Below are 20,067 nucleotides of genomic sequence, written 5' to 3' on the forward strand. Positions count from 1 at the left end.
AAGAGGATTTCTTAAGTGAGGAAATACATAAAAATGAAGAGGATGGGAATAATAAAGGAGCCTCATTTTAGAGTAGGTGTAGACACCCCTGCAAGATGTTACGTGAATCACCTGGAGCCCTTCCAATTGTGGCCCTCCTCGAGGAAGGCAGGAGGATTTAAGATTCTTGTGAGCCAGGCGCCTGGGTGGCTCAGTTGGTTAAGCGACTGCCTTTGGCTCAGGTCATGATCCTGGAGTCCCTGGATCGAGTCCCGCATCGGGCTCCCTGCTCGGCGGGGAGTCTGCTTTGCCCTCTGACCCTACCCCCTCTCATCTGTTCTCTCTCACTCTCTCTCTCTCAAATAAATAAATAAAAAAAAAAATCTTAAAAAAAAAAAAAGATTCTTGCGAGCCAAGATCACCTGATGTTTTAATGTGCTACAGTGGTGATGTAGTTTCACAAATCGCCAGTTAAAAAACATCTTATTGGGTATCGCTGGATGTACTAGCCTCTTACTTGAAAATAGTTCAAATTCAAGCGGCTGCATTCTCTTCCCATAAATCTGGGCATTTCCTGGGCTTCGTTAAGTTGGGATGTTGATTGTGGAAGCACTGGTGCTCTCAACAGCATTTGTCTCATTTTAAAGAAATCCAATTTTAAGATGTAACATATTCCAATCACAGCAGTTATCACCAAAGCTTCTCCCTCCACGTCTCCAGTTCTCCCCCCATCCACTCTTTTCTTTCCTCATCCAGAAGCTGCAAGAATCAGAAACTTCAAACTCTTCCCTATATAATAAGACAATTTCTGGTCATCATATAATGAACACACTTTTCATTTATTATAGATCATAGCTTTTTGATAAGTGAATTCACGTTTTGGGGCTGTAAATCATTTTTATATTTTCTATCATTCTATGGCTAGACACTGCCTCTGCTATTCGATGCATTACACTTACCCTGGCTTTTTTTGTATCTTGATGTTTTGTGGCTTGTTCTTGCGGTTTAATTCATTCCCGTTCTTGAACCATTTGAATTTGAGAGAGGAGTATTCGGAGCTGGTCTCACATCGAAGCACTAGTTTAGAGCCTGCGGCAGACTCCTGGCTTCTCATCTCTTTCAATCGGGGAGGCAAAGCTAAAAAAGGAAAGAGAAGGAAAAAAATTCGGATCATCTTTCAAAGAGAAATATATTAATTTTAGGTGAGCTTGATCAAGACACCATTCCCAAATGTTTTACTATCTGAGAGAGAGAGAGAGAGAGAGAATGAGTCAGCCAAAATGGATCTCACCTTGGAGATAAAATGCCCAAATGAAATATACTTGGGGGAGTGGGGGGGGGGGCGGAGAACCTAGATTATAAAATATTCTAGATGGTTACTTCCTCAATCTTTACATTTTCTGATGCCATTAAAAATCCTGGATATTGGGGGCACCTGGGTGGCTCAGTCGGTTAAACGTCTGCCTTCGGCTCAGGTCATGATCCCAGGGTTCTGGGATCAAGCCCCGCATCAGGCTCCCTGCTCGGCGGGAAGCCTGCTTCTCCCACTCCCCCTGCTTGTATCCCCTCTCTTGCTGTCTCTCTCTCTCTGTCAAATAAATAAAATATCAAAAAAAAAAAAAAAAAATCCTGGATATTGGTCATTTCAAAACCACAAAAAACCTATGCTAAAGGAGAATGTGCAACCAGGCCATCGTCATTATTATTATTGGTTTTAATTCCAGTATAGTTAACATACAATGTTCTATTAGTTTCTATATTAGCAATATACAGGCCTTTTTTTTTTTAAGATTTTATTTATTTATTTGACAGAGAGAGAGACACAGCAAGAGAGGGAACACAAGCAGGGGGAGTGGGAGAGGGAGAAGCAGGCTTCCCGCCGAGCAGGGAGCCCGACGCGGGGCTCGATCCCAGGACTCTGGGATCATGACCTGAGCCGGAGGCAGACGCTTAACGTCTGAGCCACTCAGGTGCCCCGCCATTATTTTTAAAGCAGGTTCACATCTCAGATCACAAATTATCTTCGTTGTAATTCTGTAAATAGGTACAGCAGGCACCATACCCATGTTTTAAATGGGGAAGTTTAATTTCAGAGATGGGTAAGTGACTGACTTGTCCATGGTTGTGTTTCTGGAGGGTCAGAGTTAGACTATGCTATGACCAGAGGTGGTCCAAAGAACAAAGAGAATTCATCACTCTTAACAATGTTTCTTTCTTCAAGACATAAATTCTTTGGTGACATCACTTTTTTATTGGACCTACAGCTGCTGTCCTACAGAGAATCAATGACCATTCCAGATGACTACTATACTCATGTCAAATTGCCAGTTTGACTGGATTTAGCTCTTCTATATCTTCTCAACAGAGACTGGAAGTACTTAAGTTGTGCATTAACCTGCAGAATACATTAAATACCTATATACCATTCTTATTTTAAGCAAGACTGCTTAAAAGAGTATCTATTCTCTACTTTAATATTTATGGATTAAATGTTATAATATCTGAGATTTGCTTCAAAATAAAATGGTGGAGGGGAATAGATAGGCATGAAAATGAAACAAATTTCCCAAGAAGTTAGTTGATCATTGCAGAAGTCAAGCAACAGGTACACACGGTGTTTGGTTATACGATTCAATATAGTATGCCTGGTTTTGTCATAATAAAAGTTTTTGAAAAAAAATAAAAGCATAATGAATGGACTTTACAGACAATAGTTCACTTAATAATCAACATCACAGAACTTGAGCTCTCAACAACTGTTTCCACTGAGTCTTAGAGAAGCCAACTACAAAGTCCACTTCTGCTTCCCATCCAGGTATTAACAGAAAATCCCAGAAAACAAACCCACGGCAAATAAGACCGCCCCCTCCCTGATCCAGGGCATAATTATTCACTGGGTTTGGTGACCAGGACTCCAAGGACAGCGATCAGAGCCATGTTAGACACGAACAGGAAATGAAGTGCCTTTCCTACTCAGGGTCTGTTTGTTTTTCTACAATTCTGCCCTTACCAAGTAAATCAAAAAAATGTCAGGAATAAGTATAGGAAGGCTCCTATAAATTATAGCAAAAACCACTTGAACGTTGTGATTTCTTAGCAGTGCTCCTAAAATTACACGTCCCCTTTTTATTTATTTGGGGGCTAGGAGATGAGATGCCTGCTTCTCTAAGCAGGCACTTGAAGCAGAGACCCAGTGGCAAAGTAGAAAACTCATTTCAGCTGTTCTTCGCCTTTGATACCTGATGATTTTGTCTGGTTCTTGTTTTCTGACAGCTTGAAAATAAGATTTACTTCTGAACAGATTTTATAGGAGTCTTCTTTTTAGGCTGGGGTTCATGAATCTCTGTTTTAGAGGTTTATTAAAAATAGACTAAATTCTCCTCTATCTGGAATAGTGTCTGTTCGGTCTCATGAATTCGTTAAGATCATCTTCGATTTTGTTCAGTCCAGTGAAGGGTTTTAAAGAAACAAATCTGCTGGAGCTAAAAGGCACCAAAGAAACTGGCTTACGTGTATTAAGAAAAATAAATTGCCTCGTTATTTTACGGATAAACTAAAAGAACTAGTTTGATTTTCTTTGTTGTTGTTGTTTTCACTGAGTTTTACATTTAACTTGGCACACGACCCAAACTCTCAAGGTTTATTCCCTTGCCTCGAAGCAAAATGTTTTCACTGCAATATTTCAGAAATCCTTAACTCTCAATGAGCACCGTATCCCCTCACCCACCACGCCACACCATTGCTTATCAATACCGTCTCAAGAGAAATCTGCTAGACTTTGTATTCTTTGGTGTGAATAAACAATTTTTCATCAAATCATTTGCATCTTTTTCCTTTTCTCTCATTCCCTTTCTCTCTCCCACTTCTCCTTCCCCTCCTATATCTTTGTCTATCTATGATTTATTTATTTAGAATCTGGATTTCAAACGTGAGAAAACCATCAGACAAATTCAAATGGAGGGAAATCCTGCAAAACAACTGGTCTAGACTTTAGAAGTGCTGATGTCATGAATGATCACAGGAGACCGACCGTGAGAACTGATGGAGATGAAAGGAGATTAAAAGACCCGAAAAATGCATGCAATGTGCAGCTATCACTGAATCCTGCATCACAGAAAACTCTCTGAAAGATATTACAGGGACTCGTGGGGAAATCTGAATAAAGGTATTGTATCAACATGAAATTTCTCAAGTGTGGTCACTGCATTGCGGTTACGCAGAAGGTCCTTGTGCTTAGGTGGTCTCTGCTGCAGTATTTGGGGTGAAATGTCATGGTGTCTTACAATTAAATTTCAAACAATTCAAGCAAATAAGGGAACACATGCATACATATGCACATAAACACACACACAGAGAAAGAAAAAAAGAATCTTGGTTTCTTTCTGTTTTCTTGCCTTTTTCATCTGCTCTTGCTGCAGTTTCAACAAGAGGCTCGGGATTTCATTTAAAATCTTGGTTAAGTTTGCAGTCATGCAGGGGATTCTTGGGAATATTTGAGTTTTAATTTACAAATATATCTCCTCAAACTATAGCTTCCATTTAAATTCTGTGAGTAGGAGGGCACTGAAATCCTCATATGGTCCAACCTCATATCCATGACTTTGGGGCTCCAATCCTCCAAGGTCCTTTGGTGGGATGAAAACAATCACTCATCTGGCATGTCAATGTTTATTCTTTTCTCTGGCATTTCATGTGCACCTCTCTTGTCTTTAAGAGATGATCTGTAATGTAGCTCTGCAGAGACCTTCAGATATAAGGTCTATTCTTAGTTAGAGCATCCACTCCTGAAGCTGACTCCGTGTATAAACATTTCTTCATGTTTGGGCTTCTGGCATATCTTTATTGACAAGCCTGAGTTCCTCCCTCTTGCACACAGTTCCAAGTCCATCAGAAGTGCAGAAGTTCCCAGCTACTCTAACTTTGCAACCCTGAAAGTTCCCTTGGAAAAACGTCCCTGCTGTATCCTTCAGGGTTAACCATCTACGACGTGAGGATACCCCACTTTTCAGAGAAAAGCTCTTTCAAGGAGTTAACTTAAAATCCTCCAGACCATAAATGGAGAAACAAATATGTACACCACCAACAGAACCACACAACTGTGTCCTTGATCCATGATATTCTTTGTCAATCAGTGGAACCTTCCACAGAAGTACCATACAAACTTCCTCACTCATTCTTGGTGGAGCCCAGATTCAAGTATCCTGGAGACTTGGCAACAACCCAAATTCTTCTCTGTCTCTTCACATAACCACACTAATGGAAGAGCCCTGGCTATTTCAAATTCTCCACAAAAATGCAAACATATTAATATTGAGCACCTGTGATTTGTGCAGTTTTTCTCATCTATCCCTAATGAGATAGCTGAAGAAATTTTATTTTATTAGATTATAAAATAATAACTATATTTTAATGGAAAACATTTTACTATGTATGTTTCCTAGTCAATGGTTTGCTCACATGAAATAATCTCATTTATTTATTTCATTAACAAAAATCTACTCCACCGAGTACTTTCTAATACTCAGATATAACTTCATAAGGCCAGGGGTCATTCCTAAACTGGGGGGGGGGGGGGGGGCAATGTCTTTTAACTAAGTACTTGGATTTTAAAAACTGCAAAAAAATTTTTATTTGCCCTTTAGTCCCTGGCTAAGAGTAAATGGTCTGTTATTTTAAAAATTGCTTTAAGGCATGAGGTCCCTGGGTGGCTCAGACGGTTAAGCGTCTGCCTTCGGCTCAGGTCATGATCCCTGTGTCCTGGGATTGAGCCCCACGTCGGGCTCCCAGCTCAGCAGGGAGCCTGCTTCTCCTCCCTCTGCCCCTCTCCCTACTTGTGCTCTGTCTCTCTCTCTCTCAAAGGAATAAAATCTTTTTTAAAAAATTGCTTTAAGGCAAACGATGCTAAGTTAATGCTTTGAATGCAGTAAGTGTTCTGAGAATCTAGGACGTGATTTAACCGTATCTGGTCTGCCACCATCCACAATTTCACTTTCGGTATGTTTCTGGAGAGAAGAGAGTTGCACACCCTGAAACAATGTAATGATAGAGCAAGTTGTAGGCAGTCTTTGCCAAAATCGATTTCGAACTTGCTTGACATTAATATGAATGTATCTACACCCTTAGAAATGTATCAACAGAGACAGACAGTAAAGTGCAAAAAAGAGCAGCCTCCAAAAAACAAAAACTCCAAAACCCTCAGAGCAATGCCACACGCTTTACAGGCATTTCTTTTTTACTGGCTTGAAGTGTTTTAAAGCCTTTTAAAAGATCACAAACACACTCTTCTGAGTCTAACTCAGTACAAGCAGGTGTACTAGGTACATTTAAAAAGTCTATTTTTGCACTTCTACGTTTCTTTTTTTTTTCCCCTTAAGACTTTATTTATTTATTTAGAGATGGGGAGGGGGAGGGGCAGGAAAGGGAGAGAGAATCCCAAGCAGCCTCCCCGCTGAGCGCAGAGCCCCCACGCGGGACTTGATCCCACAACCCTGAGCTCATGACCTGAGTCGAAACCAAGAGTCGGACGCTTAACCCACTGAGCCACCCGTGCTCCCCTAAACTCCTGTGTTTCTTATTTGATAATGTCACACAGCGCACAAAACAAATTGTGGCAGTAATCCCCAAATCTTTATTTTACATTCTGACCACACAAAAACTTAAGGCAATATGTTCATTTATTCCAATGATTTGATGTGTGAATAAATATTTGTGCTCCAGGTGAAATAAATGTGTAAAAAGAACTATTCATCACAGCGATCCTCCTGTTTTAATCGCCTACTGTGCACGTGTTTCAAATCTATTCAGTGTGGCTACTTCGAATGTTGTACTGTATTGTTAAGAACAGGAAACAAATTTCAGCATGTGTATGGAACCAAGATATGCTGACAGCATGTGACACTAGATAAGTTGTTGTTTCTCTTCTGTGAAGGATCTGACGATGCAGAGCTAGCTCCTATCATAACTCTCCATGTTGGACTAGTTCATCTGAAGAGCTTCACCACACTGAACAAATTAAACAGGAAACCTGCAAAATATTATCAAACACCAGTGAGCTTGCAGCTGTGATCCCAGAGAAATCTTCCCCTCCGCACAACCTCTTAAAAGCCTGACATCCCACACGTGCAGATCGAGTGGTGAAAATTGGTTGTGCGTTAATGAAAGCCACACGAATATCATCAATCAGCCCTCTAAAGTAGAAGGATCCCTTTTCTGTAGTCATGTTAGAGGTAAATGAATTACTGAAGAAAGCCTCCAAAATTCCTTTCCTGATCATATTTCTCCCTCACTGGACCATCTTCTGGAGAAGATTATGGTCAGGCACAAAGTGGATAAAGTTTATGCTTTGCCAGCTGTTTTTCTGAGCTGTGCCCACCGACTTAAGCTTAAAAGGGACAATGCATCTTAACAGGTAACATTTTGTAAATATAGCTGTGTAAAAGGCAGCAAATTCTGGCGGCAACCGTATTTCAGAATGCTCCTTGGATTACCACCCCGGCTACTGATGCACGGAGTGGTCTGAAGTCATGGTAAGAACAACCCAACAAGGTCACTATTTGTTGCCACATGAGGGGACTCAGTGTTCACACTGGCCCATGCTCCTGCTGAATCATCCTTCGGATAGACAGTTCCTGACTCCGCTTAACTAGAGTCCCCCGTGAACTAAAATGGGCCTGCTCTTTGTCCCTGTGTATTCAGCAAAGATATTTGGAGGATGAGATCAAACATGTGGGTGCCTTCATCTGAGAGACAGTAACTATAAAATTCAAGGTTTTATTATAAAGTATTCTCAAGCTGACGCCGTATCATCGGCAGCAAACCAAACCTAACCAGAAAACACACTAGGAATATGCCTCAAAGTATGGTTAAGATAGCTGAACTCCAGAAATACCATTTTAGCAGGTCAGTGTCCAATTTCTTATATGGTGCAAGGATGTGCATGCACACTACTGAATACCTTTATGAGCATACCGAATAATCCTCGTAACATATGCATGGAACATGTCATTACACAACATAAAACAATAAAATTGGGAGCAACATTTCAACATCTGATTTCTCATATTCACAATGGTGGTGTCTCTGCAGCCAAAGTTGGCTTCTTCCTGCTGTTAACTTTGATTGCCTAAACACATCAGTTTCTGTTGGAGGGGACTTTTATATGTGGATGGGCTCAAAGTTTCACTTCTCACAGTTAACTGTTACAAGTTGAATGAAACAGTATGATTCTTTTAAATGCTCTATTTGAGGGTATGAGCTACAATCAGCCCCATCAAAAGGTAGGCATATTTTAAGACCCCAGAGAATAATAATCACATTGTATATCTGAATACCATACCCAACAGGCAGCATTGAAAAAAAGCACATGTAAAGAAAGAGGAATTGATCATTTAAGGAATTTATCCCTACCAAATCAAAGGAGGTGTAAGAATAGTTATTAGTAGGTGGTCACAGTCCCTATTTGAAGGATTAGGCTATTGGTGGGGGTGGTAGTAGTGATGTGTGTGTGTGTGTGTGTGTGTGTGTGTGTGTGTGTCCATTCTGTTTAGCACTATATTCAAACATCCAAATGTCTAAATTTATTAGATGCAAGATACATAGGATCTTAGGGTCCTCACAAAGCAGAACCTCAAGTGCTTGCTGAAAGAGTAAGTAGAACAAAGAATCTAGACGATACTGAGAAAGTAGAGACCCAGGTCCAAAAGTTATTCCAGAGGCCACGCCTACCTTCTCAAAAGACTTATTATTATTTGGAACAGAAGGGCCCCATGACATTATTTTTTGTTTTAATGCATTCCACCAGCTTTGGACTCTTTATACTCTCTGCCATATGATGCCAGAGAAAAAGAAATGTTAAATATAACTGGAAAATTGTCAAATAAGTAGTAGTCTCTACTTGGGAATTTTCATATTCTCCTCTATTTCTCTTCTTTGGTCATCACTGTTTCAGAGTTCTCTGCTCGAACCCAGCCTCAGTGAGGATGCCGGTCATTGCGACCATGGCCCTTCCTGTGCTACGCAGGGTCCTATATAGGAGTCTCCCCAGAGGCCAGATGTTCGCCCACTCCACAAGAGTAGCTCACACACTGAAATATCATCTCCTCCACCTTCAGATCACAGCTGATCATCTTCGTTGATTGACCCCAGTCCACCAGGTGTAAGTTTGCTCCCTTAACTAGTAAGTGTGCTCTTTTTTTTCAGTCAACACATATCCCCACGTTTACCATTTCTCTGCAACAGTTTTTGCAAGTGGGTAATTATTTCATTTTACAAGTGAGGATATTGGGGGGAGGGGTTTATACTGGAACTTGAACTTGCTTGATGTCACAAGGCTAACGAGCCGCACACCAGGATTTGAACCCAGGACTTTCCTCTCCAGCAAGGGGTGCTTCTGTGTGGCCTGAGGTGAAAGCAGGAAAAGGGGAGGAGGACAGTAGACTCAAAATGGGGCAGATTATTCCATTCCATGGCCACTGTGGTAATTTTCTGTTTCTCATAATAAGCTATATAAACCAGATCACCTCTCCACGTGTGTCTGTGAGAGATTTACAACACTGCAAAATTCTACGGGGGGAAATAAGTGCAGATTTATTAGGTAAGAGAATTTTTCTGCCTGAAAATTGATACTACGTTTGTTGAAATTAGCAATCTTCCTCTTCTCTACGGTTCTGTAGTTCTGTGCCCAGTATGCTGTAAGTTGAGGGCCAAAGATAAAATCGTAAAACTACCATAAGAGTGTTCCCAAAGTCTGAGATGAAGTTAAAATAAGGCCCCCTTAGTACTTTCAACATTACCTGCTTTAGAACAGTAACAGCTAACACTTACTGAGTACCTACGTGCCAGACACTGTTTCAAGAACTTTATGTCCACTCTTCTTAAGTTTTATAACCATTCCAGGAGATATGTATTACTATCGTTATTCCCAATTTACAGATGAGGAGACAGAAACAGAGAGGTAAAGCCACCTCCTACAGTCGCACGGCTGGTAATATTGTGGCACCCGGATCTGGACCCCGCAAGTCTGACTCCAGAGCTCCTGCTCTTAACTAATAGGCAATAAACAATTATTTGCTACGTTGGATAGGCTCATAGGTCAAATGTCAAATTTACTATATTGATATCTTTTTTTTTTTAAAAGATTTTATTTATTTGACAGAGAGAGACACAGCGAGAGAGGGAACACAAGCAGGGGGAGTGGGAGAGGGAGAAGCAGGCTTCCCGCCAAGCAGGGAGCCCGATGCGGGGCTCGATCCCAGGACGCTGGGATCATGACCTGAGCCGAAGGCAGACGCTTAATGGCTGAGCCACCCAGGCGCCCCTACTATATTGATATCTTAATAGTACCCATAGTTTCCTGATTAAATCTGGGATACACTACGTGACAGACCGTTTCTGTACATATTCCCAGGACAAAAAAGTCTGAGAGAGAAAGGAGATATGAAAATGGCTGGATTTTCTAAGCTACTTTGATGATTTATAGGGAAATCAAACAAGACAGAACACTTGAAATTGGTATACCAAAACAGTGTTTTTGAACTGTGTGACTATCTGTCATCTGCCAAATGCCACGCTCTGTCTCGCTCCCAGGTTCACTGAAACTCAATAGCCCCTGTGTGAGCATACAGCAACAAGAGGGTCTTCACAGATTAACGTCGTCCTTCCAAGGTGTAAAGGCAATGCACCGTGACAACGGATGCTGGAGGAAATCACAGCACAGCTTAAGGTGGCTTAAGGCAAGTGTTTGACAGGCCTGCCTAATTAATGCTGTCCCCACAGCTGCCCCCAATTACAGGCGCATCTCACTCAGGGAGAGAACCTAGAAGATGGCCCACCAGCTTCATTTAAGGCCATCCGTATACAGGGTTGAAATGGATCCATTTCAGTTTGGCCTAACGGATATGTAGCAACTTTCATTTGACCTAAGTTTATACATTTGATCTTTTCTGTTGTCAAAAAGCAGGGCTTTTTCCTTCATCTGTTGCACAAATCTGCCATATACCTCCAATACGTCACTTAAAAACAGAGAAATGGAGAAATGTCTAATTACTGCAAATTTGATATTATATTTATTTATTTTCTTATTGGAACGAGGCTTTTCTCTTCTGGTGTGTTTATTGCTTAAGTAAATTTAGCGCATTAGCATGGCCTTGATCCGTTAATATTTATCTTCATAACCATGATTTCCTTGTTCAAATTGAATTACAATCATTTAATTAACTGATATCACTAAAATTCTCTCTTTTTTTTTTATTTGAAAGAAGGAAATTATATAGATAGACGTTCTAAACTGGATAAAATTCCCAGGTAAGATGAGTTAGCCCTTGATTATAATTAATTTTAAACAGTGACAACTACGTGAAGACTTTTAAGCATGGCATAAAACATATGCATAAAACCTAAATCATCACTTGTGAGCAAAGCCCTTCACTAATCTACCAATGATGATAGTACCTCATGATCTAGTTTTCACATGGCCATTTCAAATTTATTCCTTCTGTGAAGAAGAAGAAAAAAATTTTAGCAGCGCTAACCATAAAATAAGGATGTCTAAAATCTATTCCTTTGTTATTTAGGCAGGTCAACTTTCCTGGCAACCACATGTTTCTGACTTCTCCTTTTTATTCACAGATAACTTATTAAACTGGATGACACTGGAAGGTACATGCCAGGATTGAAAGGAGCCTTCTTGACTCACTGAGGCCCACCAGATCAAAGTTAAATTTCTCTCCACTGTTTACTACAGTTTTAAATAACCAGCCTTGCACCCCTTCTTAAGTAGAGCCTACGTCTGACTTTCTGAGGATCTTTAAAGCTCGGGTCGCTCTTTGCATTTTTAAGCAGGTCCACAGACAACCTAACAATTGAATCCTTATCATTTTGCTTCTTCTATCCCACAGGAAAGACCAGGGAAGGCGATTTTCTTATCTTTAGGTTCCCAGGGTCATGAATTTGGTGAAGAGGTGGAAAATGACCAGAGTCAAATTAAACAGACTGTTCGTAGTAAGAAAACCTGGGCTCCATCACTGATCATCTAAAACAATCTAATTTTGTCACCTATCTCACAGGGCTCCAAGGCTGGGACCCTTTCCTGTACAGAACTCACAAGTCAAACTGTAAGATTAGAGCCAAAGTAGTCTGGTTTCAGAAAACACACACACACTCTCTCTCTCTCTCTCTAAGGAAGACTTAAAATTCATAGCTTCCCTTATTTTACATAAAAAACAAATGCATTAAAGCATTTTTTTGAAAATAAAAGTGAGCTGCTTCCCACACATTCTGAGATAATCCTTTGGTGCCTAAATTGCAATCACATTTTCCCAGCACTGAGATTCACAAACATTACACAAAAGAAACGTAAATGAAGCTTACTTAGCATGTCAACATGTAGCTTTCCTTTCCTCCATAGGGACTGGCACGCCACTAGAAATACCTTTCCTTTTGTTTGTTTTTCTTTAGAAAGATGTTTAATTAGATTCTCTGCTAATAGTTCCTAGTCCCTGAATTTAAATCCCTAACTCCGTGCAAAACGTCCTGCACTTCTCTCTCTAGCTTTCGAGAATCTTTATTAACGATAAGAATGGGCAGTCAGCAAACCTGGGGTCCAGCGCTTGTTTGGTCTGTGGGATTAGGGAGTCACATAATTACTCCGAACCTCAATAATCTTGTGCATAAAAGCGGGGGTGGGGGAGCAGCCTCGGCCTTATCTATTTCACACAGTTGTGAAAATCTAATTAAAAAATGATAGCGAAAACATCTTGCATCTTGAAAAAAATGAGTTATCATGAATAGTGCCAATGGGACTGCCATTATCTAGAAATCGTCTGAAAAGTTAGCAAATATTAGGTCCTATATATGCAGAAGGCACAACATTACATAATTAACATCTAAAAACTGCATATAGCTTTGGTCATTCCTCAAGACCCACCCTCCCCCCCCCAAAAAAGGCAGCTGGAAGCCATCAAGAGGGGTCACTGAAATGTTCAAAGGGAAGGGCTGCCAGTATATAGAAATAGACTAAACATCATAGAATCCTCAAGAATGATAGAGGAAGGCCAAGGGAGGAAAGCCATGGGTCCTTAAAGTCATCAAAATTTTATATTCATAGAACCTTCGAAGCATGAAGCAAGTCATTTTAGGATAGAAAAAGGAAATGAACCTTTTTTTGCACAATAAGAAGTATGATTTGGAAAATGCTTATTCTGGGAGTCTGTGTAGAGAAAAGGACTCAAGAAGCAGCACGCAGGAGGAAAAGGTGGGCTTTGTAGTCGGGCAGCCCAGCTTCCAACTCCAACCTGACAGTTCCCTGGCCCTAGGTGGGACCCAGCCCCTCAACTACAAGGCAAGTTTGCCTCACACAGGATGAAGGGAGAGACCCAGGGCACCACACTATGCACTTTGAACAGGACAGATTCGTAAGGAATTAATTACATTCATGGATGGAACTAAAAGAGAGAGAACTCATGGTTAGGTTATTAAAGCTGCCTTCATAGAACACAACTTTCACCATCTGTGACCTACTCTGGGCAGAGTCTGAGGGCATTCCTTGTACACCTAGCATTTAGCCTACTGTTTACAAAGCACTTCCATACTGATCTCATCTCAGCATGAAAAGGGGTACTCAAGATGGTGAAGTGTGAATAAGGCTGGTAGTTACGCAATAGTATTATACCAATGTTAATTTTTAGTTTTGATCAATATACCAAGGGAATGCGACACTGGATGAGGGGCATATGGGAACTCTGTCCAATCTTTGCAACTCCTCCATATAGCTAAATTATGCCCCCCCAACACACTCCAGATGGCTTGCCCAATTTATGTATTTTTTGAATAATAAGTTAAGTGTCCTTCTTCTGTGTTCCCATAAAGCCATTACTATTCCTTTTAATACAATGCACTTTATAGGTGTTTGTTTCACCAAGGAGACAGAAGGCTCCTTTAAGGCAGGGGCTTTTTTTTTTTCTTTAATTCATCTGTTATCCTAGTAACCAGAATAGTGTTCAATAGTATTTGCTGAATAGATAAAGAAATAAAGTAAATCTGTGATTCAAATACTCCATATCAAATGAGCCCCTAGTTTCTCTCTAATACACAAATTTATGTAAAAACACTGGCTTTATCAAGGTTATCACCACCTTTCTTACTCATATTGTATTAACCAATTATATGGTCTCTTTTCAACCAAACACATTAGAATTATTGTGTATTGAATACCTTCTTCTGGAATACAGATAATATCCAGATCCTGGCTCGTTCTTATAGATAACTGGCTTTATCCTCTTAGATACTTCTTGATTTCCATTTGTGCCACAAATGTTAGTGTGTCTATTAAATAGATACCACTGTTTTAAGTGGTACAGACCTGAATAAGAAAAACAAGATCACTACCCCCCTGGAGCTTACAGCCTGGGGTGGGGGGCAGGAAGAGGAAGAACCTATTAACCAATTAGGTGGTAGCATGATTTGTGAAATAAATTCTTTATCTTTGCAATCTAAGAAGGCTAAAAATTGCTGAGGTAGCTATATTGTTTCCACTCAGTCATGCAATACAAAGCCTTTTCTATTCAAATTAAGACTCTGAGAACTGATCGCTAAATCTATATACAACAAACTGGTATTAATCAGCCAAACATTGCTCAATGGGTAAAATGGCATTTTGAAAACTTATATCCATCTGTTACAGATTACTTTCCCTATTAAAACAACTATCTACTAGGTAGGCTTTCTCCGCATAAATCATATTCGCAATACTTCATTATACCATGTTATATACTCTTACCACTTTAGTACTAAATATAAGTCATGAAGTAGCTGGTGAAAAGCCTGAGTCAGACAGACCTAAATTCAAATCCTACTCTGCCATATGCTGGTTGTGCAACCTTTGGTAAATTAGCAAAATTCTCTAGGCCTCAGTCTCCTAAAATGTAAAATGAGATTAAATAGGGCTTCACAGGGCTGTGGAAAGGATGGAACAAGATGATGCAATAACATACTTAGCAGTCTGTGTGTGTCACATGGCAAGTGCAACAATATGGGTGCTGGTCTTATTAAATCATTATTTAGGTCCTTGTTTACTTGTAGCAGTTTATTAAGCTTTCTAAATTAACATAAAGTTTTTAAAATTACTGCCCACTTAGAGCTGAGACCAAGGAAAGCAAATTCATTCCTGTCCTGGGCAAAATAATGACTTCCAAAGATGTCTCCATTCTATTCCCTAGGACCTATGAATATGTTGCCTTTCATGGCCAAAGGGACTTTGCAAGTGGGATTGAGGTAAGAACCTTGAAATGGGAGATTATGGTGTATTATCCGGTGCACCCAACATAATCATGTGAATCCTTAACAGCAGGTAATTTTTCCCTGCTGTAGTCAAAGAATGGCCAGGGATGGAATGTTGCTGGCTTTAAAGTCAGAAGCTCCCCTCCCTCCCATCCAAAGAATGTAGGCAGCCTCTGGAAGTTGGAAAAGCCAAGGAAATGGATTCCCTTCTAGAGCCTCCAGAAGGGAATGCAGCCCTGCCAACACCACGACTTTAGCCCAGTGCAACCCGTCTCCGAATTCTACCCCATAGAACTCTTAAGATAATAAATGTGTGTTGTTTTAAGCCTCTACATTCATGGTAATTAGTTATAGCAGCAGTAGAAAACTATTACAGTCCCCAAAGAGAAATCAGTTGTGTTAATTTTCCAATATTAAGAACTGTGGAACTCTCTATCTCATGAAATGGTATATAATTTACAAAAATAGGTACACCAGGGTGAGTAGAGCCCAGCTATGCATCATTTCACCCTTAATATTCTCCTATTCAGGGTCCAAGAGAAAGCTCCACATCAAAGGAATCAGAGACCCCAAGGCACAGAGATTGAAACAGAGACTAAAAACAATCAGGAGTTCAAGAACTCAAGTTCAGCCCCAGAGACTGACTCCAACCAGTGGTGGCCCCATCAACCATTCTCTCTCTCTGGCCTCTGTTCCCTGTTCATAAAATGAAGAGGTTGGGTCATCTTGCAGTACTGTTAAGCTCCAAAGTGAGTCAGGGAGATCCTTTTTTCTCCTTTTTGTACACTGTGTTTTAAGAATTTATAAGCAGAGCGTCATTGACCAAATTTTTAGATTTAAACATGTTTTATGATTACTAGCATCCCAATGACAATAGCATACAAAAACAGAGAAGACAGGCCTTTTACACAATTTTCCAAGGTTTTCAAAAACCCAAATCTAAAAATTGGAAGAAATGTGCTTAAATCTGACAGTTAAGGTAACAAAATAAAAATTTCTCCTGACTTCACTATTTAAGTAGCAATAGTTTTCTTCTTGATTTCTATGTAATGATTCTATGTAATCATTTAGGCATTTTAATGAATAAAAATTTAAACAAAATCCTCAAAATAAGACTTTAGGGATTAACATCACATTCACTTCGGGGTTGATGTCTGATGAAATCCGTTACTTGGAAATCATGTATCTTAGTTCAAGACCCAATTTCTATTTCTAAAGAAAGCTATTTCTTGCATAACTTTGGTATACCTCAAATACCTTAGGTAACACCAGGGCAAATTGTGGGATGGGACAAAAAACACGCAGCAAACCTATCTATAAAAGGGGAAAGATCACCCTGAAACAAGTTTTAAATTACAGAAATATGACTCTTAAGAACCTAACCTAGATCAAGCTTCTAGATGGGTCATGAAGGCTATTCCTAAGTAACTGTATTATCAGCATTTTCTGCAATAAATCCATCAGTAATGCAGTGGATCTCTTTGACTTAATCATTAGAAAGTAGCTGCGAGGACTCAAACTTTAAGAATATTACCAAGATGGAAACCTAAATAAATAAATAGAGGAAGCAAAATTTCTATAGTGGTTCTGCTATAGCATGTGTTAATGTAATAAGGAGCTCCTAAGTAAGGGCATGATATCAGCGCACTAATGATTTGAAGCACTAAGGGACAAGTTTTCTTCTTTTAAGGGACAAGACAGTTTGAGTAATACATGAAAATCTCATGAAAAGAAAGCTGATATTCTACAGATGTGCACTGAAAGTCATGGCCAGTTTAGTGGCTTCAAGAACTGCTACATTTTCCACTCTGCAAAGCTATCTGGAGAAGATGATACAGATGAAAAAACTTCAAAAATATTTCCCCGTTTTTGTAAGAAGTGCTAGAATGATGGCATGTGCCGATCTTTAAAAAAATTGATGAATAGGTTAATACTGATCTCTGCTAGAAGAGAATGCTCAAGGACCAAGGTTTGCAAAACAGGGACCAGTCTCAGGTTTAAGGGTATAAAGATTCAAGTAAGTTGTGGAGAATAAATATTCTTGGAGCTTTCACAGTGCTACAGGTTTTCATCGGGACCATTATTATTCTTGTTGAGGTTCTACTTCCAGCTCCATAAGTTTTCCCTCTTCACCTCGCCCTACTTTTTCTAGAAGCCCCATTATTTTTAATGTGTGATTTTGCTAAATAAGGTTTTGGGTTTTTGTTTTTTTTCCAGGAATGCAAACATGGAGTCACAGCAGAAATAATCTGCAAACAGAACAGGGATCTGTCAATGGTCCTGCAGGCTCCCAGCCCCAGGCCAGAGGTTCTCAAAGCTTGTGTACATATAAGTCACTGGGGCGAGTTTACCAAAATGAACATGAAATAGTCACAGACCTTATTAAAGACTCTGAAGCACTAGAGCCACAGACAAGCCTATAAATGTGCTCTTCCAAAAAGCATCCCAGATGATTCTGATACAGGTGGTCTCGGCACATTTTCAGAAGTATTACAAATGCTCTTGGGGTGCCGTTCCCTCCAAAAGTTGTTCAGGATTTACAAAATGTTAATGCCCACTCCATCAAGTCTTTCCAGTAAATAAATATATATATAAATATGTACAAATAAATAAATAAATATATATATATTTGAATGCTTACAGTGCTAGGTAAATTAAAAAGAAATAAAATTTAATTTCTCTTTGGGAAAATCAGAAATCTCACAGAAAGAGACATATGTAAATTACAAGAATTTTTACATTCTTATGAGAAGTGCTATAATGGGTGGCATCTGCTTTGTTACCTACACGGTTTTGAATTCTAACCCTTCGTATCCAAAATAATAGTTAGCTAGGAGGCAGTGCTGGGTCTAAAAAAAAATACCTTTTTGAAAAAAGAAGAAAGAAAAGAAGATAATCAGATATTCCAAAAAACTTCTCCTGAACTAGACACCTGCATGCATCTTTATGTGTTATGACAGGCAGACTGTTCTCTATGCAAGGGCACAGTAATTTCATAATATTTAAACAATTCATCTAAAGTATATTGCATTAATCAAGAACACATTTATCTTGGAGAGTTCACAGGGAGGTTGCTTAGAAATACTTTTTCCCTAATCCTTGAAGCTATGTAAGAGAAAGAACTTTAAATCTGTGCTTCCTCTAAGATGAGTATGTCAGCCCCCAGATTTGATGGCTAGATCTACAAGTGGTACTTGAAAACTATAAAAAGTGTAAGAACTTCTCATCCTTAGACCTAGTTTCACCTTCATTAGAGCAATCAAGCTCTACCTCATGTCACCATTTAATCTTTACAAGAACACTTACCTCTAAATCTTTTCCCACGTTCTACTTCTCTGCTAGGCAACCATGAGCATTAATACTTGTGTGGATATAAGTATCTTCAGCTTAGATCTTTCCTTTGAGATTTAGACCTTTTTTGGTGTTGCTTATTTTGAAAAACGGAACAAACAGCCATTCAGGTGAGCAAATCTAAAATTTAAATTTCTCGTCTACACATGACCTATATGTAGTCCACAAAAAAATTCACCTCGATTTTACTACCACCCCACCCCCACCTCCATCCCCAAGCCTTCCTGGAAGGGAAATTCTGAAGTAGAAATTGGGCAATAAGCAGAGCCAATGAACTAGAAACTAGTGAACTATAAAGCAATAACAAAAGTAGGGAAGAGGGGAAAGAAGAAGTAGGCCAACCACAAGGGCAATTAAGCACCAACTGAAGTAAAACACTCATCCTAGAAAAGGGGGAAGTGGCCAGAAAAGAACGGTCTTCATGAAGGATGACAATGTCCATTACAGATGTTGATGCCAGAGAGGCAGGTCCAAGCAGTATGGACACTCAGACAAAGGTCGATTGTAAACATGGGGAAGGATTAGACGCTGGAGTGAGAAAAAGTGGTAATCCTGGGTGGCGATCCAGGAAAAGGATTATAATCTGCTACGTAGCTTTATTCTACATTCGGCTGTAGATCTGTAGGCTCACTTCTGTTCCTCAAAGACCTTTTGAAGCCCTGATGAAAACGCTCTGAGAACCCAGATTTTTCGTAAAAAGAAAGAACTGAACTGGTGAACATATGTAATGCCAGCTAAGGAAAACTAGAATAAGAACTGTTACAGCAGTAGCAAGAACATAAATTTTATGCAGGATACTGAGAGGATAATAACTCTTCAAGGGATATTGTAGAGCAGAGGGAGGCAAAATAATGGCCCTCAGGCCAAACCCGGCCCACCATCTGTTTTTATAAGTAAAGTTTTATTGGAACACAGTCATATTCATTTGTTTATGAGTTGTCTACGGTTGCTTTCATGCTGAACTGCAGAGTTGACTCTTTACAGAAATGTCTGCAGACTCCTGTTACGGAGCATCAACACATCATCATAAAGTATCTACAGAATTTCATCTAGTAATTAGAATTGGATGGTTTTGCGAGGACAGATTGCAGAATGGGAATAAGTCATGTAGAATCTATATTTTGAGGCCTAAGAATGAACTGAGTATACAGAGTAGAATGTCCAAAATATTATCTGTGAATGAAAAGGCAACTAGCTCCCCATCCAGACAAGCAGAGGAGGTTATGACATGTCTCTGATGAATGCTAACATTACCTAGTTCGGGCAAAAAATATAGATATATATTTTCTATACAGGATCTTATCTATATAGGATATATAGATAAGAAAAGGCTGGTAGGAAGATCAACCCCAAGGTAAGAAAACAAATTTGTTACGAGTTTGTGAATTCATACTTGATTTGCTATATGTTTTTTGGTGTGTATAATTTTAGTTGATGATGAGTTCCTACCTAGAAAAAGAGGAG

General features: G+C 39.6%; 1 protein-coding gene across 10 annotated transcripts in view; it reads right to left on the reverse strand.

The window, feature by feature from the left end:
• The window catches only part of NRG1 (neuregulin 1), a 1,097,062-nt gene that overhangs the window by 171,942 nt on the left and 905,053 nt on the right, over positions 1–20,067 (reverse strand). For all 10 annotated transcript variants that reach the window (XM_078069637.1, XM_078069636.1, XM_078069635.1 and 7 more), the window contains one exon: positions 939–1,116. In XM_078069637.1, coding sequence (XP_077925763.1) covers positions 939–1,116 — 178 coding nt within the window. The remainder of the gene's footprint in view (positions 1–938; positions 1,117–20,067) is intronic.

This window comes from Halichoerus grypus, chromosome 3 (assembly GCF_964656455.1).
Source record: "Halichoerus grypus chromosome 3, mHalGry1.hap1.1, whole genome shotgun sequence".
NCBI classification, from domain to species: domain Eukaryota; kingdom Metazoa; phylum Chordata; class Mammalia; order Carnivora; family Phocidae; genus Halichoerus; species Halichoerus grypus.